At 44.6% G+C, this 22,570-nt stretch overlaps 1 protein-coding gene across 3 annotated transcripts in view; it reads left to right on the forward strand.

Moving 5' to 3' along the window:
- The window catches only part of LOC118391141 (polypeptide N-acetylgalactosaminyltransferase 10-like), a 153,323-nt gene that overhangs the window by 64,787 nt on the left and 65,966 nt on the right, over positions 1–22,570 (forward strand). For all 3 annotated transcript variants that reach the window (XM_035782198.1, XM_035782199.2, XM_035782197.2), the window contains exon 4: positions 5,570–5,736. In XM_035782198.1, coding sequence (XP_035638091.1) covers positions 5,570–5,736 — 167 coding nt within the window. The remainder of the gene's footprint in view (positions 1–5,569; positions 5,737–22,570) is intronic.

The following is a 22,570-nucleotide window of genomic DNA, read 5'->3' on the forward strand; positions in this document are numbered from 1 at the left end:
GTTATGACAGAGCCAAGTGACTTGGTGTATAGCGAGAATAGGAGAGGGCCTAGAACAGAGCCCTGGGGGACACCAGTGGTGAGAGCGTGTGGTGAGGACACAGATTCTCGCCACGCCACCTGGTAGGAGCGACCTGTCAGGTAGGACGCAATCCAAGCGTGGGCCGCGCCGGAGATGCCCAACTCGGAGAGGGTGGAGAGGAGGATCTGATGGTTCACAGTATCGAAGGCAGCCGATAGGTCTAGAAGGATGAGAGCAGAGGAGAGAGAGTTAGCTTTAGCAGTGCGGAGCGCCTCCGTGATACAGAGAAGAGCAGTCTCAGTTGAATGACTAGTCTTGAAACCTGACTGATTTGGATCAAGAAGGTCATTCTGAGAGAGATAGCGGGAGAGCTGGCCAAGGACGGCACGTTCAAGAGTTTTGGAGAGAAAAGAAAGAAGGGATACTGGTCTGTAGTTGTTGACATCGGAGGGATCGAGTGTAGGTTTTTTCAGAAGGGGTGCAACTCTCGCTCTCTTGAAGAAGGAAGGGACGTAGCCAGCGGTCAGGGATGAGTTGATGAGCGAGGTGAGGTAAGGGAGAAGGTCTCCGGAAATGGTCTGGAGAAGAGAGGAGGGGATAGGGTCAAGCGGGCAGGTTGTTGGGCGGCCGGCCGTCACAAGACGCAAGATTTCATCTGGAGAGAGAGGGGAGAAAGAGGTCAGAGCACAGGGTAGGGCAGTGTGAGCAGAACCAGCGGTGTCGTTTGACTTAGCAAACGAGGATCGGATGTCGTCGACCTTCTTTTCAAAATGGTTGACGAAGTCATCTGCAGAGAGGGAGGATGGGGGAGGGGAGGAGGATTCAGGAGGGAGGAGAAGGTGGCAAAGAGCTTCCTAGGGTTAGAGGCAGATGCTTGGAATTTAGAGTGGTAGAAAGTGGCTTTAGCAGCAGAGACAGAGGAGGAAAATGTAGAGAGGAGGGAGTGAAAGGATGCCAGGTCCGCAGGGAGGCGAGTTTTCCTCCATTTCCGCTCGGCTGCCCGGAGCCCTGTTCTGTGAGCTCGCAATGAGTCGTCGAGCCACGGAGCGGGAGGGGAGGACCGAGCCGGCCTGGAGGATAGGGGACATAGAGAGTCAAAGGATGCAGAAAGGGAGGAGAGGAGGGTTGAGGAGGCAGAAACAGGAGATAGGTTGGAGAAGGTTTGAGCAGAGGGAAGAGATGATAGGATGGAAGAGGAGAGAGTAGCGGGGGAGAGAGAGCGAAGGTTGGGACGGCGCGATACCATCCGAGTAGGGGCAGTGTGGGAAGTGTTGGATGAGAGCGAGAGGGAAAAGGATACAAGGTAGTGGTCGGAGACTTGGAGGGGAGTTGCAATGAGGTTAGTGGAAGAACAGCATCTAGTAAAGATGAGGTCGAGCGTATTGCCTGCCTTGTGAGTAGGGGGGGAAGGTGAGAGGGTGAGGTCAAAAGAGGAGAGGCGTGGAAAGAAGGAGGCAGAGAGGAATGAGTCAAAGGTAGACGTGGGGAGGTTAAAGTCACCCAGAACTGTGAGAGGTGAGCCGTCCTCAGGAAAGGAGCTTATCAAGGCATCAAGCTCATTGATGAACTCTCCGAGGGAACCTGGAGGGCGATAAATGATAAGGATGTTAAGCTTGAAAGGGCTGGTAACTGTGACAGCATGGAATTCAAAGGAGGCGATAGACAGATGGGTAAGGGGAGAAAGAGAGAATGACCACTTGGGAGAGATGAGGATCCCGGTGCCACCACCCCGCTGACCAGAAGCTCTCGGGTGTGCGAGAACACGTGGGCGGACGAAGCCGCTGACATAGGCCCCTGACGCTTACCAGGAACTGTGTGCTCTCATTCTCCGTGGCCGACGTGAGGGGTGTCATTTAAGCATGTTAACCATAGTAAGGCTTCTGGCCCAGACAGCATCCCAAGCCGCGTCCTCAGAGCATGTGCAGACCAGCTGGCTGGAGTTTTTACCTACATATTCAATCTCTCCATATCCCAGTCTGTCCCCACTTGCTTCAAGATTTCCACCATTGTTCCTGTACCTAAGATAGCAATGGTAACTAAATGACTTGCCCCATCGCACTCACTTTTGTCGTCATGAAGTGATTTGAGAGGATGGTTAAGGACCATATCACATCCACATTACTCAACACCCTAGACCCCCTCAATTCGCATACCGCCCCAACAGATCCACGAATGATGCAATTGCCATTACGCTACCCTATACCACCTGGACGAGAAATACCTATGTCAGAATGCTGTTCATTGACTACAGATCAGCCTTCAACACCATAGTGCCCTTCAAGCTCATCCCCTTTGAGCTCGGGTCCCAGGGTGTGAACCCCTCCCTGTGCAACCGGGTCCTGGACTTCCTGACGGGACCGCCCCCAAGTTGTGAAGGTAGGCAAAAACACATGCTCAGCCTCGTCCTGAATTCCTTGTTCACGCACATCTGAAATTCAATCGTCAAGTTTTCTGACACAGTCGTGTTAGGCCTGATTACCAACAACAATGAGCCTACAGGGAGGAGGTGAGAGCCCTAACTGAGTGGTGCCAGAAAAGTAACCTCTCTCTCAAAGTAAAAAAAACGAAGGAGCTAATTGTGGACCTCAGGAGAGCGCACGTCCACATCGACTGGGCCGCAGTGGAGAGGGTCAAAAGCTTCAAGTTCCTCGGCGTGCACATCACTGAACACCTGAAAGGGTCCCTTCAGACAAACAGTGTGGCGAAGAAGATCCAAACACACCTCTTCAATCGCAGGAGGCTATAGAAATTCTGCTAGGCCCCTAAGACCCTCTGACTTCTACAGATGCACCATTGAGCGCATCCTGTCGGGCTGTATCAATGCCTGGTATGGCAATTGCAACATCCACAACCACAGGGCTCTCCGCAGGTTGGTACAGTCAGCCCAGTGCATCACCGGGGGCACACTGCCTGTCCTCAAGGACATCTATAGCACCCGGTGTCACAGGAAGGCCAAGAAGATCATCAAGGAACTCAGCCACCCGAGCCATGGCCTGTTTACCCCGCGACCATCTAGAAGGCAAAGATGGTACAGGTGCATCAAAAGTTGGGACCAAAAGACTGCGATACTGTTTATCTCCAGGCCATCAATGTTAAACAGTCACCACTTGTACTCTTGTACCCCCAGTACTATGCCCTGAACTTTAGTCACTGTTACTAGCCCGGTACTCGACCCTGCACCTTAAATTCTGCTGCCTTATGTACATAGTCATTGAACACCGGTCACTTTTTAATAATGTTGCATGAATGGTTTTACACACTTTATGTAAATATAAAATGGTGCCTGAAGAAATGGCAGCAGTTTTATGGGTGCCCAACCAATTGTGCCGGGATTCTTCCGATGGCGTTTAGGAGTACACCACATCAGTCACTGGCTTTATCAATAAGTGCATCGAGGACGTCGTCCCCACAGTGACTGTACCTACATACCCCAACCAGAAGCCATAGGTTACAGGCAACATTCGCATTGAGCTAAAGGGTAGAGCTGCCGCTTTCAAGGTGCGGGACTCTAACCCGGAAGCTTACAAGAAATCCTGCTATGCCCTACGACGAACCATCAAACAGGCAAAGTGTCAATACAGGTCTAAGATTGAATCATACTACACCGGCTCCGATGCTCATCTTATGTGGCAGGGCTTGCAAACTATTACAGACTTAAAAAGGAAGCACAGCCACGAGCTGCCCAGTGACACGAGCCTACCAGACGAGCTAAATCACTACTATGCTTGCTTTGAGGCAAGCAACACTGAGACATGCATGAGGGCATCAGCTGTTCCGGACGACTGTGTGGTCACGCTCTCCGTAGCCTACGTGAGTAAGACCTTTAAACAGGTCAACATACACAAGGCTGCGGGGCCAGACGTGTGCTCCGGGCATGTGCTGACCAACTGGTAGGTGTCTTCACTGACATTTTCAACATGTCCCTGATTGAGTCTGTAATACCAACATGTTTCAAGCAGACCACCATAGTCCCTGTGCCCAAGAGCACTAAGGCAAACTGCCTAAATGACTACAGACCTGTAGCACTCACGTCCGTAGCCATGAAGTGCTTTGAAAGGTTGGTAATGGCTCACATCAACACCATTATCCCAGAAATCCACTCCAATTTGCATACCGCCCAAACAGATCCACAGATAATGCAACCTTTATTACACTCCACACTCGCCATTCCCACCTGGACAAAAGGAACACTTATGTGAGAATGCTATTCATTCAACATCATAGTACCCTCAAAGCTCATCACTAAAGCTAAGGATCCTGGGACTAAACAACTCCCTCTGCAACTGGATACTGGACATCCTGACGGGCTGCCCCCAGGTGGTGAAGGTAGGTAGCAACACATCTGCCACGCTGATCCTCAACGCTGGAGCTCCGTAGGGGTGTGTGCTCAGTCCCGTCCTGTACTCCCTGTTCATCCACAACTGCATGGCCAGGCACAACTCCAACACCATTACGTTTGTAGACGACACAACAGTGGTAGGCCTGATAACCGACAACGATGAGACAGCCTATAGGGAGGAGGTCAGAGACCTGGCCGGGTGGCGCCAGAATAACAACCTATCCCTCAATGTAACCAAGACTAAGGAGATGGTTGTGGACTACAGGAAAGGGAGGACCGAGCACGGCCCCATTCTCATCAACGGGGCTGTAGTGGAGCAGGTTGAGAGCTTCAACTTCCTTGGTGTCCACATCAACAACAAACTAGAATGGTCCAAACACACCAAGACAGTCATAAAGATGGCACGACAGATCCTATTCCCCCTCAGGAAACCAAAAAGATTTGGCATGGGTCCTGAGATCCTCAAAAGGTTCTACAGCTGCAACATCGAGAGCATCCTGCTGGTTGCATCACTGCCTGGTACGGCAATTGCTCGGCCTCGGACCGCAAGGCACTACAGAGGTTAGTGCGTACGGCCCAGTACATCACTGGGGCTCAGCTGCCTGCCATCCAGGACCTCTACACCAGGCGGTGTCAGAGGAAGGCCCTAAAGATTGTCAAAGACTCCAGCCACCCCAGTCAAAGACTGTTCTCTCTACTGTTCTCTTTTTACTGTTTTATTTTTTTACTTACCTATTGTTCACCTAATACCTTTTTTGCACTATTGGTTAGAGCCTGTAAGTAAGCATTTCACTGTAAGGTCTACTACACCTGTTGTATTTGATAAACATGACAAACTTTGATTTGATATACTGTATTCTAGTCCTACTCATCCTATATAACTACTGTTGTACAGACATTTTCTATTTATATACATCAGTATTTATTCATTTAATAACATTGCTCGTTCTGATATAGGATGTAAATAAATCAATTGTATGTCATTGTTGGGTGTTTCTGCACTTTTGGAGCTGGAAACACAAGCATTTCTCTGCATCTGTGATAACATCTGCATATGTGTACGCAACAAATAAACTTTGATTTGATCCTAGATCAGCAATAATAATCTTGAGAAACTATGAACACCAGCTCTACACTGTGGTCTCTCTTCACTTTTTGGTAAATGCTGTTTGTTGTTTTATTTGTTTAGTTGCTTGTTTGTGTGTTTAGCTGTAAACAGAAGCTGTATGCGGTGAAGTTGCCCAACACCAGCATCATCATACCATTCCACAACGAGGGCTGGTCATCCCTGCTCAGGACTGTACACAGCGTGCTCAACCGGTCCCCCCCTGAGCTCATTGCTGAGGTCATACTGGTGGACGACTTCAGCGACAAAGGTACACTGAGACATGCATGGACACACACACACACACACACACACACACACACACAGTGTATACACCGTTCCCTCAGTGTTTAAGTGACTAATTTGTTTACCAGCATGTTTGCTGAGGGTTGTCCCGCAGTCATTTATTAACAAGGCCTAGACCAAGACTGCAGCTCTAGAGCCTTCGTCAGCAGCTGAGCTCTTCTCTTCCCTTCCCAGCCCCTCTCAGCCCAGCCTTCACCATGCAGTGTTTAATTAATCTTTATTTAGCTCCACCGCCACCCCAACCTCATTGATGGATGTGTTTTCCATTTCCATCACCTCTTAAGGAATTAATTGTTCAGTTCCTTTAAGTTAGGTGCAAAGACATGGCATGAATTTGGACAAGTCACTGGTCCTTTGAGTTTGTATAAGTCATGTTCTTCATACCTTTACTGCATGTGTGTGTGTGTCACCATTCAAAAGTTTGCGGTCACTTAGAAACGGCTGATTTTTAATAGAATATCTACGTAGGAGTACAGAGGCCCATTTATTAGCAACCATCACTCCTGTGTTCCAATGGCACGTGTTAGCTAATCCAAGTTTATCATTTTGAAAGGCTAATTGATCATTAGAAAATCATTTTGCAATTGTGTTAGCACAGCTGAAAACGGTTGTACTGATTTAAAGAAGCAATAAACTGGCCTTCTTTTGACTACTTGAGTATCTGGAGCATCAGCACAAGTCCTCAGCTTCATTAAGTAGTACCCGCAAATCACCAGTCTCAACGTCAACAGTGAAGAGGCGACTCCGGGATGCTGGCCTTCTAGGCAGAGTTGCCAATAAAAAGAAAGGATTAAGATGGGTAAAGGAACACAGATATTGGACAGAGGAACTCTGCCTAGAGGCCAGCATCCTGGCGTTGCCTCTTCACCGTTGACGTTGAGGCTGGTATTTTGCGGGTACTATTTAATGAAGCTGCCAGTTGAGGACTTGTGAGCCGTCTGTTTCTCAAACTAGACACTAATGTACTTGTCCTCTTGCTCAGTTGTGCACCGGGGCCTCCCACTCTTTCTGGTTAGCGCCAGTTTGTGCTGTTCTGTGAAGGGAGTAGTACACCGTTGTACCAGATCTTAAGTTTCTTGGCAATTTCCCGCATGGAATAGCCTTCATTTCTCAGAACAAGAACAGACTGACGAGTTTTAGAAGAAAGTTATTTGTTTCTGGCCATTTTGAGCCTGTAATCGAACACACAAATGCTGATAGTCTGGATACTCAACTTTATTGCTTCTTTAATCAGGACAACAGTTTTCGGGTGTGCTAACATAAGATTTTCTAATGATCATTTAGCCTTTTAAAATTATAAACTTGTATTAACTAACAACGTGCCATTGGAACACAGGAGTGGTGTTTGCTGATAATCGGCCTCTGTACGCCTACGTAGATATTCCATTATAAATCAGCTGTTTCTAGCTACAATAGTTATTTACATTAACAATGTCTACACTGTGTTTCTGATCAATTTGATGTTATATCAATGTACAAAAAAACGTGCTTTTCTTTCAAAAACAAACATTTCTAAGTGACCCCGAACTTTTGAACGTGGATGTGTGGGTGGGTATAGGGACAGTTGAGAAAAGATTGGAAAGGTAGGAGGAGGATTCAAACCCATGCCGACTCTGGCATATTAACGTGTGCTGGGGTCAGTTAGCGGCTCTAACCACTAGACCACACAGGCCACAAATTACTGGAAATCTTATACAGATCTTGACTTTAATGTCAGTGAGGGGGGAAATCACCTGTTGTCAAGACTGAATCAGTCGCTGGTTAGATGTGGAAGGATTAAAACCAGCAGTGCTGCTGACTGGACATTGAAGACTAGTGTTTGAGTAGGCCTGTTTAAGAAGAATTCTACAGTCTGTGTTCCCAAACACGGTTTAATCAGTTTGAACTATGGAGTCAATGCACGACTCTGAACTCTTACATAATGAATCAGAGGTGTATAAATTCTTGCCCACACTTTCTCCCAGAATATTTAATAATGCATTCTGGCTAAATAGAAGAGTGAATATTAATCATGTCTTAGTTATAGGGGTGCAGAATATATCAGGCCATCATGTGATCTACACACTGCAGTGCAATGTACAAAGACTGTAAATGGTATAGGTCACATACTATAGACTTTAGCGTGGGGTTGCATAGAGCCTACAGTGCTGCTGAATCACGCACACCGTACTGTATAGCTCCTTCTGACACAGAGCTGTGGACGAGTCATATTTGCTCAGGGAAAATTAACAAATGATTATGCTAATGCTGTCCAGGGTGATTGCTATTCGGTCCTCTTTATGAAAAAAAAAAAAAAACTTTGGGCTATAATCAATCCAGGTCCTGTGCCAGCCCTGGGTGACTCATTTGCAGCAGTGAGGCCACGGTATTCTTTATACGCCTCCTCCCACCACCAAGTGAAACCACCTAATTTGTTATTTGGTGGTGATTAGCCTTTCCTACTTTCATATCTTCTGTGGTAGCTAGCTAGCCTGTGGTAATGCAGATTTTATTATTTGGATGAATGCACATTGGGGCTCCCGAGTGGTGCAGCAGTCTTAGGCACTGCATCTCAGTGCTATTAGAACCAGCTGTGATTGGGAGTCCAATAGGGCGGTGCACAATTGGCCCAGCGTCGTCCGTGTAAGGGTTTGGCCTTGGTTGGCCGTCATTGTAAATAAGAATTTGTTCTTAACGGCTTGACTAGTTAAAATAATAAAACATTAATGGTTTGGTTACAATTGGCTTTTGCTGGTCATAGGAGATATGGAAAACAATGTAGTACTATTGATGAAACGCATGGTAGGTGTTTGTAATCATTAACTAACCTCTCGGTAGCTTTGGTAATTATGCCCTAGTGTACATATCAGTACACAACCAACTGCTGCGACATTTGCAAAATGTTTCCAGGCTTTTGTTACATAAGCAATGTTTGATCATTTGTCTTACCTGTGATCTTCATTTTTGTTTTATTCAACCAAACTTTTCTCTTACACTTCATTAAGTCACTGCAAAGTTAGTCTTTTGTTGTTGGGCTTTTCAGTATAACTTCCATTTAGCGTATGTTTTCAGTATCGAACTGTTTCCCTTGCCCCATCACAGCATTTTCATTTTGAGCATAGTGCAGAAAGCATGAACTAATGAATAAGGGATGCAATGTATATGTTCTGCTGTTCATGTTCCAGACCGAATAAACCATCTGTCTTTCAGTAGATTTAAGGAAATGTAGTATCACAGGATTCATCATGACGATTCATTGCATTTTCACATGAAGTACAGTATTTGTCTGAGTGGTTCAAATTAAGAGGTTTTTGAACAACATCAAATTTTATTGGTCACATACACATGGTTAGCAGATGTTAATGCAAGTGTAGTGAAATACTTGTGCTTCTAGTTCCAACAGTGCAGTAATATCTAACAATTCCCATCAACTACTTAATACACACATCTAACAAGTAATCTAACAATTCCCCAACTACCTAATACACACATCTAAAGGGGTGGATGAGAATATGTACATATAAATATATGGATGAGCGATGGTCGAGCGGCATAGGCAAGGTACAGTAGATGGTATAAAATACAGTATATACATGTGCTATGTGTAATGTAAGATATGTACACATTATTAAAGTGGCATTATTTAGAGACTAGTGATTGGGTCTCAATGTGGGCAGCAGCCCCGGAGTTAGTGATTGCTGTTTAGCAGTCTAATGGCCTTGAGATAGAAGCTGTTTCTCAATCTCTCGGTCCCAGCTTTGATGCACCTGTACTGACCTCGCCTTCTGGATGATAGCGGTGTGAACAGGCAGTGGCTCGGTTGGTTGTTGTCCTTGATGATGGCCTTCCTGTGATATCGGGTGGTGTAGGTGTCATGGAGGGCTGGTAGTTTGCCCCCGGTGAAGTGTTGTGCAGACCGCACCACCCTCTGGAGAGCCTTGCGGTTGAGGGCGGTGCAGTTGCCTTACCAGGCTGTGATACAGCCCAACAGGATGCTCTCGATTTTGCATCTGTAAAAAGTTTGTCAGGATTTTGGGTGACAAGCCAAATTTCTTCAGCCTCCTGAGGTTGAAGAGGCGCTGTTACGTCGCCTTCACCACACTGTCTGTGTGGGGGGACCATTTCAGTTTGTCTGTGATGTGTACGCCCAGGAACTTAGCACTTCCCACCTTCTCCACTACTGACCCCGATGTGGATAGGGGGGTGCTCCCTTTACTGTTTCCTGAAGTACAGGATAATCTCTTTTGTTTAGTTGACTTTGAGTGAGATGTTGTTTTCCTGACACCACACTCAGTGCACTCACGTCCTCCCTATAGGCTCTCTCGTCGTTGTTGGTGATCATGCCCACCACTGTTGTGTCATCTGCAAGCTTGATGATTGAGTTGGAGGTGTGCATGGCCATGCAGTCATGGGTGAACAGGGAGTACAGGAGAGGGCTAAGCACACACTGTTGTGGGGCCCCAGTGTTGAGGGTCATTGACATGAAGATGTTGTTTCCTACCTTCACCACCTGGTGGCAGCCTGTCAAATTCCAGGACCCAGTTGCACAGGGAGGGGTTGAGACCCAGGGCCTCCAGCTTGATGATGAGCTTGGAGGTTACTATGGTGTTGAATGCTGAACTGTAGTCAATGAACAGAATTTTTAAATGGGTTTATTTTTGTCCAGATGGCATAGGGCAGTGTGCAGTGCCATGGCGATTGTGTCTCTGTGGACCTGTTGGGGCGGTATGCAAACTGACGTGTGTCTCGGTTGGCCGGTAAGGAGGCGGTGATATGATCCTTGACTAGTCTCTCAAAGCACTTCATGATGACAGAAGTAAGCACTACGGGTGGTAGTCATTTAGTTCAGTTATCTTTGCCTTCTTGGGTACAGGAACAATGGTAGCCATCTTGAAGCATATGGGGACAACAGACTGGGATAGGGAACAATTAAATATGCGGGTCTGCGCATGCTCTGAGGAAGCGGCTATGGATGCCGTCTTGGCCAGCAGCCTTGTGAGGGGTTTACTCACGTCAGCCACTGAGAAGGATAGGGCGGGTCTGTGTCTTTTAGTGAGCCGCGACGGTTACACTATTATCCTCAATGTGGGCAAAGAATGTGTTTGTTTGTCTGGAAGCGTGACGTCGGTATCCGTGACGTGGCTGTTTTTGTAGTCCGTGATTTCCTGTGGACCCTGCCACATCCATCTCGTGTCTGAGCTGTTGAATTGCCTGTACTGGCATTTTGCTTGTTTGATTGCCTTGTGGAGTGAATAACTACACTGTTTATATTCATCCATATCACCAGACCTCTTTCCATGCTTAAATGCGGTGGATCGCACTTTCAGTTTTTCCGCAAATGCCTCCATCATCCACAGTTTCTAGTTAGGGTAGGTTTTAATAGTCACAGTGGGTACGACATCTCCAATGCACTTATTTATAAATGCACTCACCAAGTCAGTGTATAGATCAATGTCATTCTCTGAGGCTGACTGGAACATATTCCAGTCCGCGTGATCAAAACAATCTTGGAACAAGGCTTCCGATTTGTCAGACCAGTGTTGAATGGTTCTTGTCACTGGTACATCCTCGTCACTTGTACCATGGGCCTCCAAGGTACATATCAGCAAGTTGTTATAATCAACAAACCTATTCATTATTTATGGTTTATCTGTTTTTTCCTTTTGTATAAGAGGCCTGTACATCTACTCATTGTGCCTGCTGTAGGAACACAGATATTTCCCCTTTGTTTATCATCATCATCTCAGAAGACGCATGCAGAGTACTTTACAGCCAGACTCATTTTCCTATTCCGTTCAGCATGTTTTTAATCTCTCCAATCTCCCTCCCATTACGCTGGTTTTCAGGTGGGGTGTTGTCTCTTTTAAAACTGTCTCAGAGAACATGAGAATCACTCTGGGCTCATCAGCTCCAGTTTTAGTCTGTCTCTTTTATAAAAGTCTGCGCTCAGACAGACTGTGCAATCAGGAACAGATGACAGGCCGTCAGATGGGGCCTCAAACCAGCATTAAAATATGCGGTGCACTAAAGCAATTATTGTCAGAAGCCAAATGACGCACATTGTCAGACAAAGCCAGGTCAACTTTGGATGCTTTTAAGCTGCCTGTTTTTACTCGTATGCCAATTGTTGCCTTCGTGGTACATTTACAGTGCATTCAGAAAATATTCAGACACTTGACTTTTTCCACATTTTGTTACGTTATAGCCTTATTTTAAAATGGATTAAATAGTTATTTTTCTTCATCAATCTACACACAATGCCCCATAATGACAAAGCAAAAAAAGGTTTTTAGAAATTTGTGCAAATGTATTAAAGTAAAATATGGAACTATCACATTCACATAAGTATTCATATATTTTATTCAGTACTTTTGTTGATGCACGTTTGGCAGCGATCACAGCCTCGAGTCTTCTCGAAAGTTAAGTTCCTCGGCGTACAATATGCACTCCCCAATTCAATGGAATTGCAACCCTCTGCATGCACAGTGCATTCTTCCATCACATGTACAAAAACATTTCCACGGCATTTCTGCCCTGCCACAAAAGGACCAGTTGACATGTATGTTTTGTTTGATAAAGTTCATATTTATATAAAATAATCAGAGTTTACATTGGCGCGTTAGATTCACTAGTTCCAAAAACATCAAGTGATGTCATATCGTTTCAACAGAATTTCTCATCATAAATGTAGATGACAATACAAGTTATACACATGGAATTATAGATATACCTCTCCTTAATGGAACCACTGTGTCAGATTTCAAAAAAGGTTTACAGAAAAAGCAACCCATGCAATAATCTGATACGGCACTCAGAACAGTAGCCAAATTAGCCTCCATGTTGGAGTCAACAGAAACCAGAAAATACATGATAAATGTTTCCTTACCTTTGATGAACTTCATCAGAATGCAGTCCTAGCAATTCCAGGTCCACAATAAATGCTTGAATTGTTCGAAAATGTCTGGTATTTATGTCCAATTAGTTACTTTGGTTAGTGCGTTTGGTAAACAATTCCAAAGTCACAAAGCGCGTCCACTATACCGTGAAGAAATGTCCAAAAGTTCCGTAACAGAAACATGTCAAACGATGTACTGAATCAATCTTTAGAATGTTGTTTACATATACAGTGCCTTGCGAAAGTATTCGGCCCCCTTGAACTTTGCGACCTTTTGCCACATTTCAGGCTTCAAACATAAAGATATAAAACTGTATTTTTTTGTGAAGAATCAACAAGTGGGACACAATCATGAAGTGGAACGACATTTATTGGATATTTCAAACTTTTTTAACAAATCAAAAACTGAAAAATTGGGCGTGCAAAATTATTCAGCCCCCTTAAGTTAATACTTTGTAGCGCCACCTTTTGCTGCGATTACAGCTGTAAGTCGCTTGGGGTATGTCTCTATCAGTTTTGCACATAGAGAGACTGAATTTTTTTCCCATTCCTCCTTGCAAAACAGCTCGAGCTAAGTGAGGTTGGATGGAGAGCATTTGTGAACAGCAGTTTTCAGTTCTTTCCACAGATTCTCGATTGGATTCAGGTCTGGACTTTGACTTGGCCATTCTAACACCTGGATATGTTTATTTTTGAACCATTCCATTGTAGATTTTGCTTTATGTTTTGGATCATTGTCTTGTTGGAAGACAAATCTCCGTCCCAGTCTCAGGTCTTTTGCAGACTCCATCAGGTTTTATTCCAGAATGGTCCTGTATTTGGCTCCATCCAGCTTCCCATCAATTTTAACCATCTTCCCTGTCCCTGCTGAAGAAAAGCAGGCCCAAACCATGATGCTGCCACCACCATGTTTGACAGTGGGGATTGTGTGTTCAGGGTGATGTGCTGTGTTGCTTTTAAGCCAAACATAACGTTTTGCATTGTTGCCAAAAAGTTCAATTTTGGTTTCATCTGACCAGAGCACCTTCCACATGTTTGGTGTGTCTCCCAGGTGGCTTGTGGCAAACTTTAAACGACACTTTTTATGGATATCTTTAAGAAATGGCTTTCTTCTTGCCACTCTTCCATAAAGGTTTGTGCAATATACGACTGATTGTTGTCCTATGGACAGAGTCTCCCACCTCAGCTGTAGATCTCTGCAGTTCATCCAGAGTGATCATGGACCTCTTGGCTGCATCTCTGATCAGTCTTCTCCTTGTATGAGCTGAAGGTTTAGAGGGACGGCCAGGTCTTGGTAGATTTGCAGTGGTCTGATACTCCTTCCATTTCAATATTATCGCTTGCGCAGTGCTCCTTGGGATGTTTAACGCTTGGGAAATATTTTTGTATCCAAATCCGGCTTTAAACTTCTTCACGACAGTATCTCGGACCTGCCTGGTGTGTTCCTTGTTCTTCATGATGCTCTCTGCGCTTTTAACGGACCTCTGAGACTATCACAGTGCAGGTGCATTTATACGGAGACTTGATTACACACAGGTGGATTGTATTTATCATCATTAGTCATTTAGGTCAACATTGGATCATTCAGAGATCCTCACTGAACTTCTGGAGAGAGTTTGCTGCACTGAAAGTAAAGGGGCTGAATCATTTTGCACGCCCAATTTTTCAGTTTTTGATTTGTTAAAAAAGTTTGAAATATCCAATAAATGTCGTTCCATTTCATGATTGTGTCCCATTTGTTGTTGATTCTTCACAAAAAAATACAGTTTTATATCTTTGTTTGAAGCCTGAAATGTGGCAAAAGGTCGCAAAGTTCAAGGGGGCCGAATACTTTCACAAGGCACTGTATCTTGAATAACATTCCAACCGGAGAATTAGAATTACTTCAGATGAGCGGTGGAATGCAAGTCCTTCCCCTGTGAACACGCCTGGTGAAAGCATAGTCAACTCGTGGCACTGGTGACTATTTCCTGTCTCATTCGACTCCCCTTCACATTAGTCATCAAAGTTCTATTGACTGCTGACATCTAGTGGAAGGCGTAGGAAGTGAAAACCCATCCATATCTCGCTGCAATTTCAATGAGACCTTGTTTGAAAATCTGTCACCTCCAGGAAAAAAAAAAACAGGAAGTGGAATTTCTCAGGTTTTTGCTTGCTATATGAGTTCTGTTATACTCAGACATAATTAAAACAGTTTTGGAAACTTCAGTGTTTTCTATCAAATAATAATAATAATAATAATAATAATAATAATATGCAAATATTAATAACTATGACTGATGAGCAGGCCGTTTGATATGGGCACCGTTCATCCAAGCTACTCAATACTGCCCCTGCAGCCATAAGAAGTTAATCCCATTAAGAACTTGTGGTCAATCCTCAAGAGACAGGTGGACAAACAAAAACCCACAAATTCTGATGAACTCTAAGCATTGATTGTGCAAGAATGGGCTGCCATCAGTCAGGATGTGGCCCAGAAGTTAATTGACAGCATGCCAGGGTGAATTGCAGAGGTCTTGAAAAAGAAGGGTCAACGCTGCAAATATTGACTCTTTGCATCAACTTCGTATAATTGTCAATAAAATCCTTTGACACTTATGAAATGCTTGTAATTATACTTCAGTATTCCATATTAACATCTCACACAAATATCTAAAGACACTGAGGTGTCATTCTCAAAACTTCTGGCCATGACTACATTGCAGAGGAGTGGAAGAAAGTCATTAATGACCTTGGACCACAGAAGGTATTTGCACTGGTGACAGTACTGCGAATGCTGCGAACATGAAGGCTGCTTGGTCTAAAGTGGAGTCCTACCCTCACATCACACCCAGTGGCTGTGCTGCTCATGCATTGAATCTGCTCCTCAAGGATGTCACGGCACTGAAAACATTGGATACATTCTACAAGAGAGCCAAGGAAATGGTTAGGTATGTGAAGGGTCATCAAATTATAGCAACAATCTACCTCACCAAGCAAGGTGAGAAGAATAAGAGCACCACATTGAAGCTGCCCAGCAACACCCGTTGGGGTGGTGTTGTCCGAGATGGCGTAGCACTCAGACGTCTTTTCTATGTCTCATCTCGTCCCATGTGTATATCTTTTTCTTTGTGTTCTTTTTAATATTTTTCCTAAACCTCAACTTCAAAATACTCTCCTGCAACCCGCCTCACCCAATGTGGTGTGGATCTGTTTTTTTCCCCCCTAAAGTATTTCTATTTACCTCCGAACTGGAATCCCTCAACTGAAGCTAACTAGCTACCAGTTATCACTCTGCTAACCACTGCTAGCGTTCATCACCTAACCTTTAGCTCGGAAAGCTCTCGCCAGTTCATTTCACACATTTCAAACCAGAGCATACTGGACCTATTTTTTTTCTCCATATCCCCTAGTTCCTACCACAAACTCTGAACCTTTTCATCTGGAATATCACAGCTAGCTAACTGCAACCCGGGTTGACTACTCCTGGGTAACATTTCCGTCCCGGAGCTAGCACCAACAAGCCTGGGGCTAGACCCATCTCCCGGCTCACTACTGGGCTACAATATCTGGATCCATTCTACTGCCGGTACGGGGCACGGAACCCCGCCAATCTACAACTGGAATACCGTCATCTGCCCGAGGATTCCAACAGGCCCCTCAGGCGCGACGTCCGCTGAAGGCCCATTCTGCTAACCTGCAAGCTACCTAGAGCTACTTGGAACCCTACTAATTCCAAAACTGGTCTATCGACGTCACCGCACGAAGAGGCAAATGCACACTTACCCCCATCGCGACATCCCCCATAGGCTAACTTCCTAGCCCCGGTCTGCTAACTGCTAGCTTGCCTGCCCCGGCCTACTAACCGTTAGCGTGTTAGCATGAGCCTGCTAACTGTCTGAATTGCCGTGTCCCCAGTCAGCCCAACCACTCACTGGACCCATATGTTCACTTGGCTTCGCATGCCTCTCTAATATCAATATGCCTCGTCCATTACTGTCCTGGTTAGTGATTACTGTCTTATTTCACTGTAGAGCCTCTAGCCCTGCTCAATATGCCTTAACCAACCATGTTGTTCCATCTCCTACATATGCGATGACATCACCTGGTTTAAAGTTCTCTAGAGACTATCTCTCTCATTACTCAATGCCTAGGTTTACCTCCAATGTACTCACATCCTACCTTACCTTTTATTTGTACACTCTGCCTTGAATCTATGCTATCGTGCCCAGAAACCTGCTAATTTTACTCTCTTTTCTGAATGTGCTAGACGGCCAGTTCGTATAGCATTTAGCCGTACCCTTATCCGACTTCTCCTCTGTTCCTCTGGTGATGTAGAGCTTAATCCAGGTCCTGCAGTGCCTAGCTCCACTCCCACTCCTCAGGTGCACTCATTTGTTGACTTCTGTAACGGTAAAAGCCTTGGTTAACATTAGAAGCCTACTCCCTAAGTTTGTTGTACTCACTGCTTTAGCACACTCTGCCAACCCGGATGTCTTACCCGTGTCTGAATCCTGGCTTAGGAAAACCTTCATCTCTATTGCTAACTATAACATTTTCCACGAAGATAGAACTGCCAAAGGGGGCGATGTTGCAATCTACTGCAAAGAGTTCTGTATTACTATCCAAGTCTGTACCCAAACAATTCGAGCTTCTAACTTCTAAAAATTAACCTTCCCAGAAACAAGTCTCTCACTGTTGCCGCTTGCTATAGATCTCCCTCTGCCCCCAGCTGTGCCCTCGATACCATATGTGAATTGATTGCCCCCCATCTATCTTCTGAGCTCGTGCTACTAGGTGACCTAAACTGGGACATGCTTAACCTCTCTGAGATATGTGGGATGCTAGCGTCCCACCTGGCCAAAAGCCAGGGAAAATGCAGAGCGCCAAATTCAAATAAATTACTATAAAAATCAAACTTTCATTAAATCACACATGCAAGATAGCAAATTTAAGCTACACTTGTGAATCCAGCCAACATGTCAGATTTCAAAAAGGCTTTTCGGCAAAGCAAGCGATGCTATTATCTGAGGATAGCACCTCCGTAAACAAAGAGAGAAACCATATTTCAACCCTGCAGGCTCGTCACAAAACGCAGAAATAAAAATATCATTCACGCCTTACCTTTGACGAGCTTCTTTTGTTGGCACTCCAATATGTCCCATAAACATCACAAATGGTATTTTTGTTCGATTAATTCTGTCGATAGATAGATACCATTTCTCCTTCACCCAAATCCAGATGGATGTTCTGAAAGAGCTGCAAAATCTGGACCCCTTACAAATCAGCCGGGCTAGACAATCTGGATCCTCTCTTTCTAAAATTATCTGCAGAAATTGTTGCAACCCCTATTTACTAGTCTGTTCAACCTCTCTTTCGTATCATCTGAGATTCCAAAAGATTGGAAAGCTGCTGCGGTCATCCCCCGCTTCGAAGGGGGTGACACTCTAGCCCCAAACTGCTTCAGACCTATATCTATCCTACCCTGTCTTTCTAAGTTCTTTGAAAGCCAAGTTAACAAACACATTACCGACCTTTTCAAATCCTACTGTACCTTCTCCGCTATGCAATCTAGTTTCAGAGCTGGTCATGGGTGCACCTCAGCCACGCTCAAGGTTCTAAACGACATCATAACAGCCATCGATAAGAGACATTGCTGTGCAGCCGTATTCATCGATCTGGCCAAGGCTTTCGACTCTTGTCAATCACCACATTCTTATTGGCAGACTCGACTGCCTTGGTTTCTCAAATGATTGCCTCGCCTGGTTCACCAACTACTTCTCAGACAGAGTTCAGTGTGTCAAATAGGAGGGCCTGATGTACGGACCTCTGGCAGTCTCTATGGGGGTGCCACAGGGTTCAATTCTCAGGCCGACTCTTTTCTCTGAATACATCAATGATGTCGCTCTTTCTGCTGGTGATACTCTGATACACCTCTACGCAGACGACACCATTCGGTATACTTCTGGCCCCTCTTTGGACACTGTGTTAATTAACCTCCAGACAAGCTTCAATGCCATACAACTCATGCATGCTATTCAACCGATCACTGCCCGCACCTGCTCGCCCGTCCAGCATCACTACTCTGGACGGCTCTGACTTAGAATACGTGGACAACGACAAATACCTTGGTGTCTGGTTAGACTGTAAACTCTCCTTCCAGACTCACACTTAGCATCTCCAATCCAAAATGACATCGACTTCAGTGATGTCATCTATAAATTAGCCTCCAACACTCTACTCAACAAACTGGATGCAGACTATCACAGTGCCATCCGTTTTGTCACCAAAGCCCTTTACACTGGCCCTCGCTTCATATTTGTCGCCAAACCCACTGGATCCTGGTCATCTATAAGTCTCTGCTAGGTAAAGCCCCGCCTCACCTCAGCTCACTGGTCACCATAGCAGCACCCACTCGTAGCACGCGCTCCAGCGGGTATATCTCACTGGTCGCCCCCAAAGCCAATTCCTCCTTTGGTCATCTTTCCTTCCAGTTCTCCGCTGCCAATGACTGGAACGAATTACGAACATTTCTGAAGCTGGAGACTCATATCTCCCTCACTAGCTTTTAAGCGCCAGCTGTCAGAGCAGCTCACAGATCACTGCACCTGTACATAGGCCATCTGTAAACAGCCCATCTATCTACCTACCTCATCCTCATACTGTATTTATGTATTTATTTATTTCGTTAGCTATCTTGCTAATTTGCACCCCGGTATCGCTATTGTGCAGAAGATGAATGTGCAATCTACCATTCCAGTGTTTAATTGCTATATTGTAATTACTTCGCCACCATGGCCTATTTATTGCCATAACTCCCTTATCTTACCTCATTTGCACTCACTGTATATAGAATTTTTGTTTTCTTTTGTTGTACTGTATTATTGACTGTTTTGTTTATTCCATGTGTAACTCTGTTGTTGTTGAGTCAAATTGCTGTGCTTTACCTTGGCCAGGTCTCAGTTGCAAATGAGAACTTGTTCTCAACTAGCCTACCTGGCTAAATAAAGGTGAAATAAAAAATAAAAATGTTTGACAGTCTTCTGGAGGGAAAGGAGTCTCTCCAAGAAAGTGCCATATCACAGTCTGCCAATATGGACAGCCCCATCAAGAGGATCCTCCTGGATTATGTATTAATGGTGAGAGTGGTAAGCTGCCTGAAACTCCTGAAACCTATAGCAGTAGCCATTGAACGGATTTAGGGAGACAGTGCCATCCTGTCTGATGTTCAGATTCTGCTTGCAGATATAATAGGAGAAATCTGTACTGCCCCTTACACTTCACTGTTGCTCCAAGCAGAGGAAACTGCAGTTCTGAAATGCATTAAGACTTCTGCATGATACCCATACACGCTGCAGTGTACATGTTGGACCCCAAGTATGCTGGCAAGAGCATCCTGTCTGGTGCGAGATCAACAAGGCCTATGGTGTCATCACTACAGTGTCTCACCACCTTGGCCTGGATGAGGGCAAGGTTATTGGCAGTCTAGCGAAGTACATTTCCAAGCAAGGGCTTTGGCATGGAGATGCAATAAGGCAGTCGAACCAACATATCTCATCAGCCACCTTGTGGAAGGGACTTTGTGGATCTGAGGATTTTTCCCCTGTTCCCTCCATCATCCTCCAAATCCCACCGACTTCAACCGCCTCGGTTTGCAACTGGTCGTTGTTTGGGAACACACACACCAAAGCACACAACAGGCTGACCAATACAAGGGTTGAAAAATTGGTGGCCATCCGGGCAAATTTGTGTTTTTTTGAGCCTGACACGAGCCATCCTCAACAAGGTTGGAAAGTGACAGTGAAGATGAGGCCCCAGAGTCTGATGTTCAAGAGGTGGACATTGAGGTCATCCAGGGAGAAGACATGGAAGCCTGAGAGGAAGACAACCAAAGCTCTTGTTTCTACTAGACTATCATTTTACAGATATGTTTTTGGGAGATGCGATGGATCATTCAATATTCCCTTTCTTTTGTTGTTCAGTGAAATCATCCCATGTGAAGAGTCAACTCATTTAATTTCAATTCATAACTAAATCTTTTTTTCAAATGTATTTAGGAAGGATTTAATGATTTGAAATTGTCTACTTAGGATAAGGTAAAATGTTTTGTCTCCATATGATATGGTTATGTTCAATCCAAAAAACATCTACATTTAAATTGTATTAATATCAATTTGTATATTTCCATTAATTCCCACGGATAGTTTCCACCTGCTGAATATTCCCCAAAATGTGTAAACCTAGATGCACCTGAGCTCAATTTCAAGTCTCATAGCAAAGGGTCTGAATACTTACAGTACCAGTCAAAATTGGACACACCTACTAATTCCATTTTTTTTCTTTATTTTTACTTCTTCATTGTAGAATAATGGTGAAGACATCAAAACTTTGAAATAACAGTGTCATGTAGTAACCAAAAAGGTGTTAAACAAATCAAAAATATATTTGAGATTCTTCAAAGTAGCCACCCTTTGCCTTGATGACAGCTTTGCACACTCTTGGCATTCTCTCAACCAGCTTCATGACGTAGTCACCAGGAATGCATTTCAATTAACAGGAGAAACGACAGTCCATCACTTTTAAGACATGAAGGTCAGTCAATCAGGAACATTTCGAGAACTTAAAGTTTCCTCGAGCAGTCGCAAAAACCATCAAGCGCTATGATGAAACTGGCTTTCATGGGGACTGCCACAGGGATGGAAAACCCAGAGTTATCTCTGCTGCAGAGGATAAATTCATTAGTTAACTGCATCTCAGATTGCAGCCCAAATAAATGCTTCAGAGATCAAGTAACCTACACATCTCAACATCAACTGTTCAGAGGAGACTGTGTGAATCAGGCCTTCATGGTCGAAATGCTGCAAAGAAATCACAACTAAAGGACACCTTTAAGAAGAACAGACTTGTTTGGGCCAAGAAACACAAGTGATGGACATTAGACCGGTGGAAATCTGTTCTTTGATCTGATGAGTCCAAATTTGAGATTTTTGGTGCAAACCACCATATTTTTTTGAGACGCGAAGTAGGTGAAAGGATGACCGCCGCATGTGTGGTTCCCACTGTGAAGCATGGAGGAGTAGGTGTGGGGATGCGTTGCTGGTGACAATTTTATTTTGAATTCAAGGCACACTTAACCAGCATGGCTAGCACAGCATTCTGCAGCCATACGCCATCCCATGTGGTTTGTGCTCAATGGAACTATAATTTGTTTTATAACAGAACAATGATGCAACACACCTCCAGGCTGTGTAAGGGCTATTTGACCAAGAAGGAGAGTAATGGAGTGCATCAGATTACCTGGCCTCCACAATCACCTAACCTCTACCCAATTGAGATGGTTTAGGATGAGTTTGACTGCAGAGTGAGGAAAAAGCAGCCAACAAGTGCTCAGCATATGTGGGAACTCCTTCAAGACTGTTGAAAAAGTATTCCAGGTGAAGCTGGTTGAGAGAATGCCAAGAGTGTGCAAAGCTTTCCTCAAGGCAAAGGGTGGCTTCTACACCAGCATTGCTTGCAGTTTGGGGATTTAGGCTGGGTTTCTGTACAGCACTTTGAGATCAGCTGATGTAAGAAGGGCTTTATAAATAAAATTGATTTGATTTGGCTACTTTGAAGATTATAAAATACATTTTGATTTGGAAACACTTTTTTGGTATTACATGATTCCATATGTGTTATTTTATAGTTTTGATATCTTTACTATTATTCTACAGTGTAGAATAATGTTTTGTCATTGTATTTAATCCATTTTGGAATAAGGCTGTAAGGTAACAAAATGCTGAAAAGGTCAAGGGGTCTGAATACTTTGAATACACTGTATTGACTTATTTTCTCACACTAGTATGACAACCGAGCCTGCTCTTCATTCCGATTGCACAGTCCCCTCTCATTCCACTTCTCCACTTCTCCGTTCCTCTCCACTTCTCCGTTCCTCATCTCCCCTCTC

This window comes from Oncorhynchus keta, chromosome 12, assembly GCF_023373465.1.
Source record: "Oncorhynchus keta strain PuntledgeMale-10-30-2019 chromosome 12, Oket_V2, whole genome shotgun sequence".
NCBI lineage: Eukaryota > Metazoa > Chordata > Actinopteri > Salmoniformes > Salmonidae > Oncorhynchus > Oncorhynchus keta.